Source organism: Heterodontus francisci, chromosome 13 (genome assembly GCF_036365525.1).
Source record: "Heterodontus francisci isolate sHetFra1 chromosome 13, sHetFra1.hap1, whole genome shotgun sequence".
Classification (NCBI taxonomy): domain Eukaryota; kingdom Metazoa; phylum Chordata; class Chondrichthyes; order Heterodontiformes; family Heterodontidae; genus Heterodontus; species Heterodontus francisci.
The window spans coordinates 66,360,678-66,380,741 of record NC_090383.1 but is presented as its reverse complement, the minus strand read 5'-3'; the positions used below and the strand labels follow the sequence as shown (position 1 = coordinate 66,380,741).

At 42.1% G+C, this 20,064-nt stretch overlaps 1 protein-coding gene across 4 annotated transcripts in view; it reads left to right on the top strand.

Moving 5' to 3' along the window:
- The window catches only part of sptbn1 (spectrin, beta, non-erythrocytic 1), a 340,000-nt gene that overhangs the window by 233,202 nt on the left and 86,734 nt on the right, over positions 1-20,064 (top strand). For all 4 annotated transcript variants that reach the window (XM_068044925.1, XM_068044923.1, XM_068044926.1 and 1 more), the window contains one exon: positions 12,079-12,230. In XM_068044925.1, coding sequence (XP_067901026.1) covers positions 12,079-12,230 — 152 coding nt within the window. The remainder of the gene's footprint in view (positions 1-12,078; positions 12,231-20,064) is intronic.

The following is a 20,064-nucleotide window of genomic DNA, read 5'->3' as shown; positions in this document are numbered from 1 at the left end:
TAATTTTATCATTTCCTTCAGTGTTTTATCTAAAAATACATGGGAACTTAAACAGAACAATTTCACAGTTTGATGTTGTTTGGAAATTAATATAAATCTGCTTTTATATTGTTGGTCATATCTCTAAGAATTACCAATCTCCCACACTTACACTTGAATAGTGCAGTCGGTCTCCTTACAAACCAGTTGGAAACTGGATGCAGTTTTGCAGTGTCTGCACACAGTCTGTGATTGCCTAACAAGTGTATATGTGCAGAGTACTGACTGGTTTTATGATGTAAATCAGATATGCATCCTTACAGGCTGATATAAAAGCAAAATACTGTGGATGCTGGAAATCTGAAATAAAAACAAAGTGCTGGAAATACTCAGGTTTGGCAGCATCTGTGGAGAGAGAAGCAGAGTTAACTTTTCAGTTTGATGACCTTTCATCAGTTCCGATGAATGTTCTGAAATGCTATCTCTGTTTCTCTCTCCACTGATGCTGCCAGACCTGCTGAGTATTTCCAGTACTCTGTTTTTATTTTACATGCTGATATCCTGGTGTAACTGGCAACTTGCGTTATATAATACTTTAACATAGAAACATATTCCAAACTACTTCACAGATCCCACACTACAAAGGAATCAAAAAGCAATCAGGACAGCACATTTATTGGGCCTAGGTAGATTGGTTGCAGTTGGGAAGACCCAATAAAAAACAGGTTGCCCTGACCTTAAGTCTAGTAAGAATAGGTTGGGGTTACTGTGTGTTTGGAACTAGCAGCATAACACCAATTTAAAGTGACCCATCTTTACAAAACCAGTGGCGATTGGTTGCTGAAGCATTTGACTTTGCTTACTGTTTGGCACTGTTTCGCAGAATTTTTGTTAAGCAAAGGACCAATCAGAAAAAATCTTGACGCTGTCCATAATCATATTAAAGAGGAACAAGTAATGATTTAGTTGCAAACTGAGATTTCTATGTGTGAATATGATTCCTGGGTGTGGAAATAATGAAAAGGCTGGAATCTGAGACTATTTACATTGTTATGACCGAGGCGGGAGGAGTGCACTCTTTATTCCAGTTCCACTTCTCCACAGGTTACAGCAATATTTAAATTTTTTCCTACTTACCGATACGGTCAATCATAGACTCTTTTTATCCCAGAATACAACACACCAACCAGGTTTCTTTAAAAAACAACTAAGTTATCAGTTTATTATAAAGCAAGTCTTAACCAGTAATGAAGCAAAGCATGCACAGATTGAAGTATAACAGTTCCCTTTTACCTTGGCCCTTCACACTCAACCATACATACATACATTGGTTAACCAGAAAAATAAAAAGGATTTTGGTTTTAAAGCTTTGTTACAAAAAAAGGGGCAAAAACACTTGGGCTGAATACTTGCTCATTCTTGAAGAAAAAAAATAGAAGATATGGAAAGATGTCCTTTATTTTGGGATTTGGCATCCCAAATGCGTATTGACGGCAGTCACTGGGATCTTCCTAAAACAGTTCTTTCCAGGCGATTTTGAAGATCAGTTTGGGTAGGCTTTCCAAGAAATGCAGCTACAGAGGCTTCAGATAGGCCTTACAGCAGAAATGCGACAACGGGGTTTCAGTTCCCAGACATTCGATATGCAGGGTTTCTCCAAATACAGGAGGAAAGAGGAGACTGACACACTGTGGACACACAGGGTTTCTTTCAGAGGGAGAGAAAGAGATGAGCTGGGTTTTCTTGGCAGGCAAAAAACCAACTGTCAATTCAAAGGGAAACCAAAAACATTCCAGAAGTCAAGCTTCCTGACCTCGATAAATCTTGACCTGTCACTTTTTTGTAAACATCTCCCCAAGTCAGAACAACAAGCTCCTTGATGGTATTTTATCTGAAAACAGGTGCCTTCCAGCAAGGGCTTGTTTACAAGCCAAGTCCAGGAATCCTTCTGGTGACCTCTTTATTTAAACAACACAAAGTTCAGCATCTCTTCAAGCTTCCTGATGTATCAATGTCCATAATTCAACTATAAGTTCTTAAAACATATTTTACAAAAATTAGAAGCACTCTCATAACAACATGTATGACGTATCCAGTATTGTTGGAGCTGACAGCAGAATTCTTTTTCAGAGTAAACTAGGAAAAGATACCTGTTTACTGCAGGTCTGCTTACCATGTGATAGGCAACAGTGCATAGAAGCCAGATTTAAGGTTCTTTGGCTACTGCTCATAACAAATGCCAAACAATATCTTGTTTACAGTACTTGAATTCTGCTGCTTTGAAAAGAGCTTTGTGAATGGTGCATTTTGTAGTGTCTGCATTCGCTTAAAAAATTACACTCTTTGCAGGTAGATTTAAAAGTGTCCAGGGGTTCAAAATTTGACATCACGTTCCATGCAGTATCAGACTGAAGCAATGTTAAGACTCACTCAAGGGAGTCTGAATTTGCTTTGAGATTCAGTTGCTAGCTATTTCACACAAAACTGGGTAAATGCTCTTTTTTTTAGAAGGAAACGTTCTGTTGTAAATTTTCTTGCGATGTACAGAATTCAAGCAGCATATTTACATTCAAAGGTTCATGACATTTCGGAAGGACAGGAAACTAGCAAAAGGTGGAAGGGTAGCTCTGTTAATTAAGGATGACAGTACAATAGAGAGAGGTGACCTTGTTCTAAAAATCAAGACGTAGAATCAGTTTGAGTAGAGATAAGAAATAGTAAAAGTAGGAAGTCACTTATGGGAGTAGTTTATAGGCCCCTAATAGTAACCTGTCTCTAGATGCAGAAATCAACAAGCGCATGGGAAAGGCTTCCACTGCTATGTCCAGACTGGCCAAGAGAGTGTGGGAAAATGGCGCACTGACACGGAACACAAAAGTCCGAGTGTATCAAGCCCGTGTCCTCAGTACCTTGCTCTATGGCAGCGAGGCCTGGACAACGTATGTCAGCCAAGAGCGACGTCTCAATTCATTCCATCTTCGCTGCCTCCGGAGAATACTTAGCATCAGGTGGCAGGACCATATCTCCAACACAGAAGTCCTCGAGGCGGCCAACATCCCCAGCTTATACACCCTACTGACTCAGCGGCGCTTGAGATGGCTTGGCCATGTGAGCCACATGGAAGATGGTGGGATCCCCAAAGACACATTGTACAGCGAGCTCGCCACTGGTATCGGACCCACTGGCCATCCATGTCTCCGCTTTAAAGACGTCTGCAAACGCGACATGAAGTCCTGTGACATTGATCACAAGTCGTGGGAGTCAGTTGCCAGCGTTCGCCAAAGCTGGCGGGCAGCCATAAAGGCGGGGCTAAAGTGTGGCGAGTCGAAGAGACTTATTAGTTGGCAGGAAAAAAGACAGAGGCGCAAGGGGAGAGCCAACTGTGTAACAGCCCCGACAAACAAATTTTTCTGCAGCACCTGTGGAAGAGCCTGTCACTCTAGAATTGGCCTTTATAGCCACTCCAGGCGCTGCTCCACACACCACTGACCACCTCCAGGCGCTTACCCATTGTCTCTCGAGATAAGGAGGCCAAAGAAGAATAGTAACCACACTGTAGGACGGGGTATACAGGAAGAAATAATGGGGGCTTGTGAGAAAGGTATGTCGATAATCATGAGTGATTTTAATCGACATATATATTGGATGAGTCAGATTGGCAAAGGTAGCCTGGATGATGAGTTCATAGTGTTTTCAGGACGGCTTCTTAGAGCAACATGTTATAGAGTCAACCAGAGAGCAGGCTATTCTCGATCTGGTAATGTATAACGTGACAGGATTAGTTAATGACCTCATAGTAGAGGCGCCCCTAGGTATCAATAATCCCAACATGAATTTCGCATTCAGTTTGAGGGTGAGAAGAGTGGATCTAAGTCCAGTGTTTTAAACTTAAATAAGGGTAATTATGAGGGTTTGAAGACAGAGCTGGCTGAAGTAAACTGGGAAATTAGGTTAAGGGATAGGTCAGTAGAGATGCAGTTGCAGACATTTAAGGAGATATTTCATAACAGTGAGCAAAGATATGTTCCAATGAGAAAGAAAGACTCCAGGGCATTGACGCACCATCCATGGCTAACTAAGGAAGTTGAAGGTAGTATCAAATCAAAAGAAAAAAGCGTACAATTCAGTGATTAAACAATATTAAAAAAAGCAAAGAATGACCAAACGAATAATGAGAAAGAAATTAGCCTTGGAGAGAAAGCTAGCTAGAAATATAAAAATGGATAGTAAGAGTTTCTGCAGGTATTTAAAAAGGAAAAGAGTAAGTAAAGTGAGAGTTGGTCCTCCAGAGAGTGAGTGGTCTGCACTGAGTGCTGATGGAGGGCACAGAGTGTGAAGAAGGGAGTTTGGGAAGTGAGGGGATTTTAAGGGTTAACCGCTGTAAAGTCTAGTTTGTGTTTTGTTTACATTTTGCAATAAACTGAAACTACTGTTTAAGTTGAGAGGCAAGTTAAGTTTCTTACAGTTTTAAACCAGGATTGTACAAGCTCTGAGTAGCTGCAGCTAGTTAATTAGGTAACTAGCTTAAACTGGTTTCTGAGCTCTAGCAAAGCTGACACATCATTGTTTTCAGAGAGTATAAATTCAGTGTTGCTTGTCTGTATTGAGTGCTGCTGGAGGGCACAGAGTGAAGAAGGGAGGTTGGTAAGTGAGGGAGTTTGGATAGGAGGGGAACTATAAATTAATGAAGAAAAAATAAACTAAATTAATACCAAGATGGCAGGACAGGTGATGTGTCACGGCTGCAGCATGTGGGAGCTCCTGGATGCCATAGCAATCTATGGCAACCACATATGTAGTAAGTGTCTGTGGCTTGAGGAACTTTGCCTCAAAGTCATTGAGCTGGAGGCCGAGCTGCAGATACTGCGATGCATCAGGGAGGGGGAAAGTTATCTAGACACTTTGTTCCAGAAGGCAGTCACACCCCTTAGAATAGGGTCGTCTGTTTTGCTCAGTAGTCAGGGACAGGAGGATGTGACTACGAGTCAGGCAGGTAAGGGGATCGAGAAGGTGGGAGTGGAGGAACCTCAGCCCTCGCCATTGAGCAACAAGTTTGAGGTTCTTGTGGTTTGTATGGACAAGAGCAAGGGCTGTAGTGTGGATGAGCAGACTGACCATGGGACAGGAAGCCGTTCAAGTGGGGGGGAGCAAAAAGGAAAGTAGTGTTAATTGGGGACAGCATAGTGAGGGGGATTGACTCTGTTCTCTACAGCAAAGAGCGAGAGTCCAGAAGGTTGTGTTGCATGTCCAGTGCCAGGGTTTGGGACATCTGCTCATAGCTGGAGAGGAACTTGCAATGGAAGGGGGAGGATCCAGTCGTCATGGTCCACGTAGGTACCAACGACATAGGCATGACAAAGAAAGAGGTTCTGCATAGTCAGTATGAGGAGCTAGACACCAAATTAAGAAGCAGAACCTCAAATATAATCATCTCTGGATTATTTCCTGAGCCACATGCAAATTGGAGTAGGGCAAATAAGATTAGATAAATGAATGCACGCCTCAAAGACTGATGTGGTAGAGTAGGTTCTGGTTCGTGGGGCACAGGCAGCAGCACTGGGGAAAGTGGGGGCTGTACCGTTGGGACGATCTATACCTGAACCATGCTGGGACCAGTGATTTGGCAAGCCGCATAACTCAGGAAGTAGAGAGGGTTTTAAACTAAATAGTGGGGGCAAAGGATCAAATTTGGGAAGATGTGGTAAATCAAAAAGAAGAGACAAGGCAAGAGAGAAAGGTATTAATATGGGAATAGATAAACAGACCGTGACAGGTAGGGACTGTGAGTACAAATCTAAGAGTAAATCAGCAGACAAGGCTAGAGGTTACAAAAATAATAAAAGGACGAAACTAAAGGTGCTGTATCTGAATGCACATAGCATTCGAAACAAATAAGTATGAACTTATAGCTGTAACAGAGACAGGGCTACAGGATGACATGGGTTGGGAACTGAATACGAAGGCTATATGACATTTAGGAAGGACAGGAAGCTAGGAAAAGGTGGAGGAGTGGCCCTGTTAATTAATGATGGTATTAGCACAATAGAGAGGGATGACCTAAGTTTAGGAAACCAGGATGTAGAAGTGATTTGGGTCAAGATGAGAAATGATAAATGCAAGAAGTCACTTGGGAATGATGTACAGGCCCCCTAACAGTAATCACACCATAGGAGGGAGTATAAAGGAAGAAATAATGGGTGCTTGTTAGAAAGATACGACGATAATCATGGGGGATTTTAATCTACATATAGACAGGAAAAATCAGATGGGCAAAGAAAATCAGGAGTTCATAGAATGTTTTCAGGATAGTTTCTTGAAACAGCACATTCTGGAGCCAACCAGAGAGCAGGCTATACTAGACCTGGTATTGTGCAATGAAATAGGATTAATTAATGACCTGATAGTGAAGGCGCCCCTCGGCAGCAGCGATCATAATATGATTGAATTTTACATTCAGTTTGAGGGAGAGAAGAGTGGCTCTAACACTAGTATTTTAAACTTAAATAAGGGCAATGATGAGGGCATGAAAGCAGAGCTAACTAAAGTGAACTGGCAAAGTAGGTTAAGGGATATGTCAACAGAGATGCAGTGGCAGACATTTAAGGTAATATTTCAGAAGACACAGAATAGATACATTCCAACGAGAAAGAAAAATTCTAAGAGGTGGACCCACCATCCGTGGTTAACTAAAAAATTTAAATATAGCATCAAACTTAAAGAAAAAACATAGCACAAAGAGGAGTGGCAGGTCAGAAGATTGGACAGAATATAAAGAGCAGCAAAAAACGACTAAAAGATTAATAAGGAGGGAAAAATTAAGAGTATGAGAGCAAGCTGGCGAGAAATGTAAAAACAGATAGTAAGAGTTTCTATAGATATTTAAAAAAAGAAAAGTTAACTGAGCGTTGGTCCTATAGAAATTGAGTCTGGGGAATTAATAATGGAAAATAAGGAGATGGAATATGAATTGAACAGGTATTTTACATTGGTCTTCACCATAGAGATACAAGTAACATCCCAGAAATAGCTGTAAATCAGGAAATGGAAGGGAGGGAGGAACTCAAGAAAATTACAATCACGAGTGTCACAGAACTGTTTCCTTTTTCTCTCCTTGGATTAAAATAGTGTACCTTTAAGACAGGAAGAGAAGCTTTTGGATTTCTGAGGCACAGTGTGCCAGTTGCATTTTGTTACCTAAGTGACAGCAGGAGAGAGGGGTCACATGGTCTGTTTCAATTTGACTGTGTGTAAAACTGGCAAAAAATGGCTGAAACCAGTTTTGAGAGACTGACCAGCGAAGTGTGCTACTGAAGAGCTGTCTGTTTTCTCTCAGCAAAAATTCTACAAGGAGCTACAAGCTAAGTTATTTGCCTAAGGAAGAAATAACCCTTTGAAGAGACCTTTTGTATTACTGAAGTAAAGTTTTGACTGAGAGACTGTTGGTTTTTTAAAAATTCAAGTTGACCTATTGCTGTGCTCATCGTTGAAAGAACTGTTTGATGCCTGCTGCAGCTGAAGCTTTTTCAATGCCTATTAAGAACAGACTATTTCATCAAATCCGCGTGGAGACTTCGAATAGCATTTGATTATTTTCAGAGAATATCTCACCCATCAGGAATGTAACCCACAAAGACTTACTTATTTATTTATTCTTAAACAGCTAATTTAAAAAAAACACCATTTTTAAAACCTGTTCGATTTGAATGTGTGTATGGGGGAGAAAGGCCTTTAGACATAGGTTTATCTTAATAGTGTTTAAGATTTAGTGTTTAATAAATAGTTAATTTGTTCTTGTCTAAAGCTATCTGGTTTGGCCTGTTTTATTCTGGGGGTTACTAGCATTTTAATTAGACTGTTTTTTTGATTGGATAGGAAAACTTTAATATGCTGTGACCTATGGAGTGATGGGACTGAATTGACGGTGCATTGCTCCCAGTCGTAACACCAGGGAAGTGGTACTGAGCAAATTGTTGGAGTTGCGGGCTGCCAAGTCCCCAGGTCCTGATGGACTTCATTCTAGGGACTTAAAAGAAGTGGCTAGTGAGATAGTTGATGTGTTGGTTTTAATTTCCCAAAATTCCCTAGATTCGGGGAAAGTTCCAGTAGATTGGAAAATGGCTACTGTAATCAAAAAGGAAAAGGCAAAAAGCAGGAAACTACAGGCCAGTTAGCTTAACATCTGTCATTGGGAAGATGTTAGAGTCAGAGTTTTACAGCACAGAAACAGGCCCTTCAGCCCAACGCGCCTGCGCCGACCATCAAGCAGCCGTCCAATCTAATCCCACTTTCCCGCACTTGGCCCGTAGCCTTGTATGCTATGGTGTTTCAAGTGCTCATCTAAATACTACTTAAATGTTGTGAGTGTTCCTGCCTCTACCACCCCTTCAGGCAATGTGTTCCAGATTAAAGGCCTGCTCAGGTCGGGAAAAAGAACCCAACTGATCCACAGCAGACCCGACCCAGCCCGAGCCCGACCCGACCATCCCTTTACTTGCCTTCGGACTAGGAATCTCCACGAAGCTGCAGCGCATGCGTGATGACGTCATAGTGACATCACTCACTCACTGCGCAGACTCAGTTTCATCCCGGATTCCCAGCTCAGCTAAGTTTCTAATTTTTAATACTTACCGGCAGAGCACTTACCGTGTGTGTCTGGCCCCACCCGACCCGAGCACGAACCGGACTTGACCCGACCTGAGCCCAAAAGCCGGGCCCGACCCAACCCGAACCCGACACATGTCGTTGGGTCCCATCGGGTTTGGGTCGGGTAGCAGGCCTTTATTCCAGATTCCAACCACCCTCTGGGTGAAAACATTTTTCCTCAACATTCCTCCAAACCTCCTGCCCTTTACTTTAAATCTATGTCCCCTGGTTATTGACCCCTCCGCTAAGGGAAAAAGTTCCTTCCTATCTATCCTATCAATGCCCCTCATAATTTTGTATACTTCAATCAGGTTCCCCCTCAGTCTTCTCCGCTCTAAGGAAAACAACCTCAGCCTATCCAGTCTCTCTTCATAATGCTCCAGCCCAGGCAACATCCTGGTGAATCTCCTCTGCACCCTCTCCAGTGCAATCACATCCTTTCTATAGTGTGGTGACCAGAACTGTACACAGTATTCCAGCTGTGGCCCAACCAGTGTTTTATACAGCTCTAACATAACCTCCCTGTTGTTATATTCTATGTTCAAAGCTATTATTAAAGATGTTATAGCAGGGCACTTAGAAAATTCAAGGTAATCAGGCAGAGTCAATATGGTTTTGTGAAAGGGAAATTGTTTAACCAATTTATTGGAGTTCTTTGAAGAAGTAACGTGCTGCGGATAAAGGGGAACCGGTGAATGTACTGCACTTAGACTTCCAGAAGGCATTTGATAAGGTGCTGTATCAAAGGTTATTGTGGAAAATAAAAGCTCATGGTGTCGGGGGTAACATATCGGCATGGATAGAAGACTAGCCAGCTAACAGGAAACGGGGAGTAGGCATAAATGGGTCATTTTCTGGTTGGCAAGATGTAACGAGTAGTGTGCCACAAAGATCAGATACTAACCTTTTGCGATTCATGCATCTTTGTGTCATCAGCAAATCTAGCAACCATACCTTTGATCCCTTCATCTAAGTCATTTATATGCAGGTTAATATGCAGGTACAGCAAGTAATTAGGAAAGCTAATAGAGTGTTATCATTTATTGCGAGGGGAATTGAACACAAAAGTAGGGAGGTTATGTTTCAGTTATACAGGGCATTGGGGAGACCACATTTGGAGTACTGCATACAGTATTAGATTTCAAGAAGGCATTTGACAAAGTGCTGCATCAAAGGTTACTAAACAAAATAAGAGCCCATGGTATAGGGGGGAATATATTAGCATGGATAGAGGATAGTTTAGCTAACAGGAAACGGAGAGTAGGCATAAATGGGTTGTTTCTGGGTTGACCAGCTGTAACTAGAGGATTGCCACAGGGATCAGTGCTGGGACCTCAACTATTTCATCGTCATTGATACAGATTGTAAGGACAGAATGTACGGTTGCTAAATTTGCTGATGACACCAGGATAAGTAGGAGAGTAAGTTGTGAAGAGGACCTAAGGAGTCTGCAAAGGGATATAGATAGGTTAAGTGAGTGGGCAAAGATTTGGCAGATGGAGTATAATGTGGGAAAGTGTGAACCTGTCCACTTTGGCTGGAAGAATAGAAAAGCAATATATTTAAATGAGAGAGATTGCAGAACTCTGAGATGCAGAGGTGTCTTAGTACACGAAACACAAAAAGTTAGTATGCAGGTACAGCAAGTAATTAAGAAGGCAAATGGAATGTTATTTATTGCAAGGGGAATGAAATATAGAAGTAGAGATGTTTTGCTACAGTTGTACAGGACATTGATGAGACCACATCTAGAGTATTGTGCAGTTTTGATCTCCTTACTTCAGAAAGGGTATAATTGCATTGGAAGCAATTCAGAGAAGGTTCATGCGACTGATTCCTGGGATGATAGGGTTATCTTATGAGGAAAGATTGGACAGGTTGGGTCTGTATTCACTGGAGTTTAAAAGGTTGAGAGATGATCTGATTGAAACATACAAGATCCTGAGGGGACCTGACAGGGTGGACGTGGAGAGGATGTTTCCCCTTGTAGGAGAGACTAAAACTGGGGGGCACAGTTTAAAAATAAGGTGTCTCCCATTTAGGACAGAGATGAGGAGAAACTTTTTCTCCTGAGGGTTGTAAGTCTATGGAACTCTCTTCCCCGGAGAGAGTAGTGGAGGCAGGGTCATTGAATGTTTTTAAGGCAGAGGTAGACAGATTCTTGACAAACAAGGGAGTCAAAGAGTATCGGGGTTGACAGGAGTTGACTCCACAAACCGATCAGCCATGATCTTATGGAATGGCGGAGTAGGTTTGAGGGGCCAAATGGCCTCCTCCTGCTCCACGTTCGTATGTTCATATTTAATAACTGAATAATTAAACAGATTTAAAATGTTAATAGAACTTGCAAGGGTAAGAATCTGATGAATGAATTGGCACTGTATGTAGACTACGAAATGTCAAAGGTGCAAGTCTTCTCTTGATAGAGTCCATAGAGAGATACAGCACTGAAACAGGCCCTTCGGCCCACCGAGTCTGTGCCGACCATCAACCACCCATTTATACTAATCCTACATTAATCCCGTATTCCCTACCACATGCTGCGGTGCTAACCACTGCACCACTATGCCGCCCATTTAAGCCTCACAGCTCCAGCGACCCGGGTTCGGTTCTGGTTACTGCCTGTGCAGAGTTTGCAAGTTCTCCCTGTGACCGCGTGGGTTTCCACCGGGTGCTCCGGTTTCCTCCCACAGCTAAAGACTTGCAGGTTGAAGGGTAAATTGGCCATTGTAAATTGCCCCTAGTGTAGGTAGGTGGTAGCAGAATTGAGGGAAGGTGGGAATGTGGTAGGGAATATGGGATTAATGTAGGTTAGTATAAATGGGTGGTTGATGGTCGGCACAGACTCGGTGGGCCAAAGGGCCTGTTTCAGTGCTGTATCTCTCTATGACTCTATACCTCATTGTCACTTGATAGAGACCTAAATGAATTTGGAAGAAGGATAAAACAAAGTATTTTCTGTGGCAGTCCTAGACATCTTGCCATCATCAGAATAATCTTCTTTGAAAACCTTAATCTAATCTGCATTTTAGAAACTTCAAAATGTTATAAAATTACTGTGAATTTCAGGTAAGAAATAGCTCCTAATGTATACAAATCATGATAGAATGCCATGAAACAATCTCTTAGCCTGGAACCATACTCAATTAGTGCAGGACTTGCAATACTGTAGTTAAATATAAACAAATACAGAGCCACTTTCTATCGTATAACTGGAGCATATTGGAGCTTTCTATCAAAATTCAGAGGCCAGGCTATAATAGCAGACCTTCATTGGCCATGCAGATGTTTAGACCTGGGCATTTTCAAAGTATTGTTTAAAGTTTAAACTCAGTTGTAGATTAGTGTTATTTGAACTCTCCTGGAGTTACTTAATTTCTAACTTTAAAGCCAAATGCTCCCTCAAAATGCTGAACATTGGATAAACCACTTGTTTTGTTTGTTTTCATTTTACAGACGAGCGTGAAGCTGTTCAAAAGAAGACGTTCACAAAATGGGTAAACTCACACTTGGCACGAGTGTCTTGCAGAATCACAGATTTGTACACAGACCTACGCGATGGCCGGATGCTGATCAAACTACTCGAGGTGTTGTCAGGAGAAAGACTTGTAAGTATTTAATTGACAGAAGGATGCACGGCCAGCAATATTCCCTTGATAAAAATGCTATCAATTACTTTCTTATACAAACATGTGACTATGAAAGGCTTTGTTCAGGTAGCAGTTCTTGGTATGCTTATTAAATTAACCAAAAATGTACATAAACTGCCACTTCAGTTGTAACTATTTGAGAACTGAAGCATGCCTTTGATCTCAGAGAAGCAGTTGTTCTTTGGGCTGAAAGCAATATAATTAGTTATTAAAGATCATTATAATTAGTTAAAACATGAAATCGTTCTTTGTTTTAATTTGGTTTTTTTAAAATTAATCTTTCTTAGCTATGTAGAAGGGCCTAGTACCATCATTTTATTTTTGCTAGCAAGAAAATAATGTATGCAAACTCTTGGCATAGTCATTGCTGAGTTCTGGGGCTGAATTTTCAAAATGGGGTCAGGGATCCAATGCCCAGATAATTTCCGGGTTCCAGTCCCGCATCTCAGCTGCGTCGCTAATGTGACGGGATCTTTAAATGTTGATGTCCGACTTGGGCAGAAGGCAAGATTGGTGCCCAATGAGTGGCGCCGAGCTGCCTGCTCAGTGCAAGTGGCAAAGGCAGGCAGTTCCTTAGAGGGTCAGCAGAATAAAGAGATGAAGCAGTGCTGCCAAAAAAAAAATCCTATGCTTCACCCGATGCAAAATCCCCATGGACCCGAAACATTTCATCTTCCAACGATAAAGTTTGGCCTCTGCCTGCTGTGAGCCCGACAACTGTGCACTAGACTGTTGGGGCTCATGGGAATCCCAGTTGAAAATTACAGTGTGGAAACCCCACGCCCCCCTGCCCCCTTAACGAGCTCCTCCATGAACTAAATTGGCCCTTAATTGGAGGCGAGCGAGTTAGCTGTTGTGTTCCAGAGATGACCTCCAGGACTGCGACTTTCAAATCGCGTCTGCACCCGGTCCCAATCCCACTGACATGTGAAAATCTGGCCCCTTGGGTCATGTCTTATATCTGTGTAAGTTAAGAAAGTAATAAATTGAGATTTGACATTAATTAGACTAAATTCTGTGTAGAGCAGTGGAATTAGAGATTTTAGCTGTTTCAGAATCCCACTGAAATCTTAAGTATGCACTTGATTGAAAGAGATTTTAAATACTCCAACTGCATAAAAAAATTCTAAATGACTTTGTTGTACTACCATTTAAGGCCGTTACTGTTTTTTAATTGTCTTCTGTTTCTGATTTTAACAGTTTAATTTTAAGACTTAGATGAAGCTTTCATTGTCTAGGTGCCAATTTCTACTGATATTTCAACCATTGTGAAATTAAGGTAGTGTATACAAAAACAGGAGGCTCCTAAGGAACAGATACTGTTCCTTGGCATTGCACAACAGTTACAGTGGGGGTGAAAACCTCTGATTCATGAGGGAACTGTTTTGTCATCCTGGAGACAATGCAGTTTAAACACTGCTTTTTTTGAATATGCTCAAGAATGTTTGTTGCAATAGCATGCTTACTGTCGATTAAAGATTAGTCTGATCATTAATCACCTGTGTAACTCGGAAGTTGTGGTTTCTACAACTGTTCCCACAGTTAGGAAATTTAAATGGGTATCAGTTTCTTAAGGTACAGTCTCCTATGATCTGAAAAACATTCTTGTGTTTTCTTGCCCAGTATTTGGATGAAGTTAGGGGGTGGCCTTGAAAGTGTATTATTACCCGACTGTCCACTCCTTGCTCTCAGTCACACTGTAAACTGTAAAATGGGTAGTTTTCACTGGGCTAAATTATCAAGAGTGCAAGGTAATTGATTAAATCCTATGGGCTTATTTTTTCGTAAGAACACCAGTGCCTTTTCCAAATGGTTATGTCATGTGATGCACATATGCGATTTAAAAAAAACTGTGGAATTTTGCTTTTCTTCACAAAGTGCCGTAGGGGCTTTAACAATCACCTGAACGTCTGGAGGAAGCAGACCATCACATCAAAGGCTGTCCGGAATACAAAACTCTCTCAGTACTACATTGGAGTATCAGCATAATTTATGCACTCAAGCTCTAGTGTGGAGTTTGAACAGCCATCTAACTGAGAGGTTCCATTGCTATAAGCTGAGTCAATTTGAAATGGCCAGTGTTAAATCCTGCTTTGAAAATGGAGGCAGATTAGGATTTAACCAACTGCTGTTCAGTAACGGTATCCTGTATATGCTATCTGTGTGCTGATTGAATTGTTTTTATATTAAGTTCAGTGGGGTGCTGAGCTCCTGATACATGGGTCTCAAGCAGTCAGCAGTAATCCCAACTTGTTGGATTCACTAAGACTCGTAGCCATTGAGACTAACTTTTTACTCAATCAGCCAGCTGCCAATCTTAATGAATCCAGCTAGTTTACCTAAAGATTACTGCTGGCTGCGGAAGACCAGATCATCATGGGCTGGCACCCCACCAGATCCAGTATGAACGCAGGTTTAAATTTGTTATTGTTGACTTCTTTAAGAATCTTTTTACCATTGAAACAGAAGGTTGTAGCATGTTTCTGAGCTGTAACCTGATGAAGTTATGATGATGGAAGTTAAATTTAAACAGTATTTGAATCCAAAGGAAATATTTCAAGCTGTGACTGTAATCTCAACATGCTTTGCATATTATATACAATAAGATATAAAAGAAATTGCCTAATCAGATCCAATCTTTTGCTCTGTTGACTGGTTTTATTTGGAGAATTTTGCAATTTTCAAAATGAAAAATATTAGTCCTAAAAAAGAGCATAATTCCCATTTCAGGCCACCACCATCATTATCAAGTATTTCCATGTTGGGTACAATGCAGGTTAGATTTAGTGTCAGCTTTAATCAAATGTGAATGGAGCGGTAAGATTGTCCAAGCACTTCACATGCATTCTCAGTCAAGCTATAACAGGTCAAGAGGAAACACTTTCTGGCAAAAGTCATTGGTCCCAATATATGAGGGGAGGGAGCGTGTCAGCAGCTGTGAAACCCAGAAATACTACGGAGTTGGAGGTCCTGCTGAATTTAACAGCAGGATTTCATTGGAATTTTTTAATTCTGTTTTCCACCAGACAGCTGGACAGATTGTGAGGCTGACCAGCTAACAGGCCAGAAAGCCTGCTTGTAGAAGCCAGCAGCTGGGGTCAGACCTTGGCAATCAAAAAGATTGAGAGTCGGTGGTAAGGGAGGGGGTGGCTTGCAGCACAGGAGGGAGGAGCGATCGCACTGGGGTTGGGGGGTTGCAGGTGTCAAACGATCGAGGTGGCGGGGGGGAATGGCAGAAGAAACAGTGGCAGGTTTGCTTAAGGGGCTGGTGGAACACTCCATCTCCTCCTCGCCCACAAGCAATACTGGAAAAGCACTTGTACCTGCTGGATCCAGCAGTTATCACCTCCCTTCAACTGCTGGGTTCCCAAGCCCTGGGAAACCTGGCTCGCCAATGTTAAGTTTAAATGGCTGCCAACAGAGGAGCAGGAGTAAGCCATTCGACCCTTCAAGTCTGCTCTGCCATTCAATAAGATCATGGTTGATCTGATTCCGGTCTCATCTCCACTTTCCTGTCTGCCCCCCATAACCCTTGACTCCTTTGTTTATCAAAAATCTATCTAACTCAGCCTTGAATAAATTCAATGACCCGTCTCTACTGCTTTCTGGGGAAGAGAATTCCAGACTAACGACCCACTGAGTGAAAAAAATTCTCCTCATCTCCATCTTAAAAGGGAGACCTTTTAATTTTAAACTGTGTCCCATAGTTCTAGCCACCCCACAAGAGAAAACATCTTCCTGTCATGTCCCCTCAGGATCTTGTATGTTTCCATAAGATTACCTTTCATTCTTCTAAACTCCAATGGGTAAAGGCCCAACCTGTTCAGCCTTTCTTCATAAGATAAGTCCTTCATCCCAGGAATGAGTTGAGTGAATCTTCTCTGAACTGCCTCTAATACAGTTATATCCCTTTTCAAATAGAGACCAAAACTGTACACGGTATTCCAGATGTGGTCTCACCAAGGACCTCTGTAGCTACAGTAAAACTTACATACTTTTATATTCTATTCCCCTTGCAATAAAGGCCAACATTCTATTTGCCTTCCTAACCACTTGCTGTACCTACATACTAACTTTTTGTGATTCATGTACCAGGACACCCAGATCCCTCTGCAGCATCGAGTTCTGCAATCTCTCTCCATTTAAATAGTATACTGTAACAACCAAGGGGGCAGCAATGCTCTTGTCAATTCAGTCCCATCACTCCATAGGTTGCAGCGTATTATTAAAGTTTTCCCACCTAACCGGAAAACAGCCGAATTTAACACTTTATTAACCCCTGGAATAAAAGAAAATACACCAAACCAGGTATCTTTAGACAACAACAAATTAACTATTTATTAATAAACTAAATCTTAAACACTATGAAAATAAACCTATGTCTAAAGACCTTATAACTTATTTTAACCTAACTCCCCTGTTCACACACTTAGACTCAAAAATCAACGGTTAACCATTTTTTTAAAATGCGGTTTTAAAAATTATCTATTTCTTAATAAATAAATAACTGGGTGATAAGTCTTTGTGGGTTACGTTCCTGATGGGTGAGGTATCCAAGCTTAAAAATAATCAAATGCCACTCGAAGTCTCCATGCTGATTTGTTGAAACAGTCCTTCAATAGATAGGTATTCAAAACACTTCAGCTGCAGCAGGCGTCAAACAGTTATTTAAACAAGGAATATAGCAGTGGGTCCACTCAGATTTTAAAACTGACAGTAAAGTTTCGACTGAGAGACTGAATTCCAGAAAACACAGTCGGTCAAGAGATATTCAATCTTGAAGCAAAGACTTCTTGGATTGGAAGTAAAGAAAAGGAATTTTGCTACCTCCAGCAATACAAATGATCTCTTCAAAGGGTTTTTTCCTCCTTAGGCAATTAACATGGCCTGTAGCTCATTGTAGATTTCTGCTGAGAGAAATAGACAGCTCCTTCCTCCAGTAAGCATGCTTCACTGGTGTCTCTCAAAACTGCTTTTAGCTGGTTTTACATACTGTTAAATTAAAACATTACACCATATGGCCCCCTCACTCTTTTGTTCCCTAGGTAACAAGTGCAGCTGTGGCACACGGTTCTCAGAAACCTAAAACTTCTCTCTCTGTCTTAAAGGTACACTACTTTTAACAGAGGAGAAAAAAAGTAGTTATGTGACAATACTGCTTTTCTATCCTTCCTGCCAAAGTGGAAAAGTTCACATTTTCCCACATTATACTCCATCTGCCAAATTTTTGCCCACTCACTTAACCTATCTGTATTCCTTTGTAGACTCTTTGCCGCCTCTTGACAACATCCTTTCTTACTTATCTTGGTGTGATTGGCAAATTTAGCTACCATACATTCGATCCCTTCATCCAAGTCATTTATATAGATTGCAAATAGTGGAGGCCAGCACCCGATCCCTGTAGCACTCCACTAGTTACACCCTGCCAACCGAAAAAGACCCATTTATCCCTACTCTCTGCTTCCTGCTGGCTAACCAGTCCTTTATCCGTGCTAATATATTACCTCCTACACAAAGCGCTCTTATTTTGTGTAATAACCTCTCGTGGCCTTTTGGAAATCCAAATACACCACATCTACAGGTTCCCCTTTTTTCCATCGCGTCGGCGATATCATTGTTTTTCCCCGACAATATGTACAGTTTTCAAATGATAAGGCTGTAACAACAAACTCCATCTAAATATTCTAGCATTTCGACTTTTTAATTTTTCCACAAACGTTAATGGGTTATGGTTAGTGTATATTAGTGTTTTTTTTATAGTCTTGGTGGACATATACTTCAAAATGTTTGAGAGCCAGCAAAAGTCCTAATGTTTCTTCCACAGTGGAATACTTTTTTTGATGGCAATTTAGTTTTCTTGAAAAGTACCCTACTGGCTTCAATATGCCCGATTCGTCATCCTGCAATAGGACTGCACCAAACCCCGGGTAGCTCGCATCGATCACTATTTTAAAGGGTTTAGCAAAATTTGGAGCAGCCAAAACTGGTTCATTAGTTAAAATTACCTTTAGCTTTTCAAAAGCTACCTGGCATTCATCTACTTTGTTTTTCTTTTTTTGTAGCAAATCGGTTAATGGAGCAGCCACAGTACTAAAATTCCTTATAAATTTCCTGTAAAAACCACAAATCCCCAGAAACCTTGTTGTTTCCCGTTTAGATTTAGGGATAGGGAACTCTACTGAGGCTTGTACCTTTGCTGTTTTTGGCAATACCTGCCCTTGCCTCACTATGAGCTGAATTTTATACCGCCCCAGTGGGTTGGATGGTGGCGTGGGGGAGGTGTAAAATTGAGCGGGAGGCCTACCCATCCTGCTCCCGCCTCCGGTCGACTTTACGGCGGTCGGGTGGGGTTGGGGGGAGGGGAGAAGTGGCCCGCCCGCCCGCAGCCAATTTTACCCGTGGTAAGCGGGCGTGCTGGGGACCTGAAAGGCCGCCCAGCGATAGCTGCCGGCCTTTCCATGCGCTGGGGGTGGGGGGGGGGCGCGGGTGTGGTGCCATGGCAGTCGGGCACAGAGTGCCTGATTGAGGGCCACCCCCAGGACCCAAGACGCCCCCTTTCCCCCAAACAACCACTCTAGCCTCACCAGGGCATGTCCGATCTCACTGGTGAGGCATGCCCAACTTATCTTCCCTCCTGGCTCCATGGCGTTGGCTGCGCTCCCAGTGGCACTGCTGGGACTAAGAGCTGCTGGCCTGCTGATTAGCCAGCAGCTCACTAAGGCGGGACTTCCTTCAAGTGGGTGGAAGTCCCGCCTTGGGACAATTAAAGCCCGGGGACCCGTAAAATGCGGGACGGATCCCCGGGCTAGGCGGAAGCGGGTATGGCCACCGACTTTTATGTCGGTGGCAAATTCCCATCAGCCTAAGGTAAAATCCAGCCCTGTGTGTGCGAGGTAAGTTACTCTTGCTTTTCCAAATTCACTTTTTTCCATATTTATCACTACGTCCACTGCTTGTAGTTTTTAAACAGAATTTGTAGCTGGTTTAAGTGTTCTTGCCAAGTGTTACTGTATATTAGTACATCATCGAGAAACACCACACAGTTGGGAACACTGACTACGACCTGATTCATTAATCTTAGAAAAGTGGCTGGGGCATTTTTTAACCCGAATGGCATCACCCGGCACAGATATAGACTGTCAGGTGTTACAAAAGCTGATATCTCTTTAGCTCAAGGAGTCAAAGAAACTTGCCAGTATCCCTTCAACAAGTCGATCTTGGTAAGAAAGCTAGCATTGCCCACTCTATCAATACAGTCTTCTAAACGCAGAATTGGGTAGGAGTCTGCCTTCATTACCGCATTGACTTTTCTGTAGTCTATACAAAATTGGGTTGGCCCGTCAGGTTTAGGTACGAGAACTATTGATGAACTCCAGCTGCTCTGACTAGGCTCAACTAAGCTGCCCTCCAGCATGCATTGGATCTCTGCTTTTATTTGGGCCTGTCTGTCTGAACCTAAACAGCGAGGATGTTGTTTAAAAGGAACGGTTCCCCCAATACCCACATCATGTGTGGTTAAGGTTGTACATCCCGGCTTATCCCTACAGACTCTTTTAAATGTTGTGAAAAGCCTGACTAGGTCTTCCCATTGTTTTGCCTCTAAGTGCAAAAGCATGTTGTCTAATTTTCCGAGCCATTCTGTATTCACTAATCTAATAGTTGGAGGTTCAATCTGAGAATTGTCTAGGCCTCCTTCTGCCTCATCCTCTCTATCCTTTTCCTTCTCAACAGTCCTGATTACCTGACATACCTGTACTGGCTTATCCTCCTCCATGCGATAATATTGCTTTAA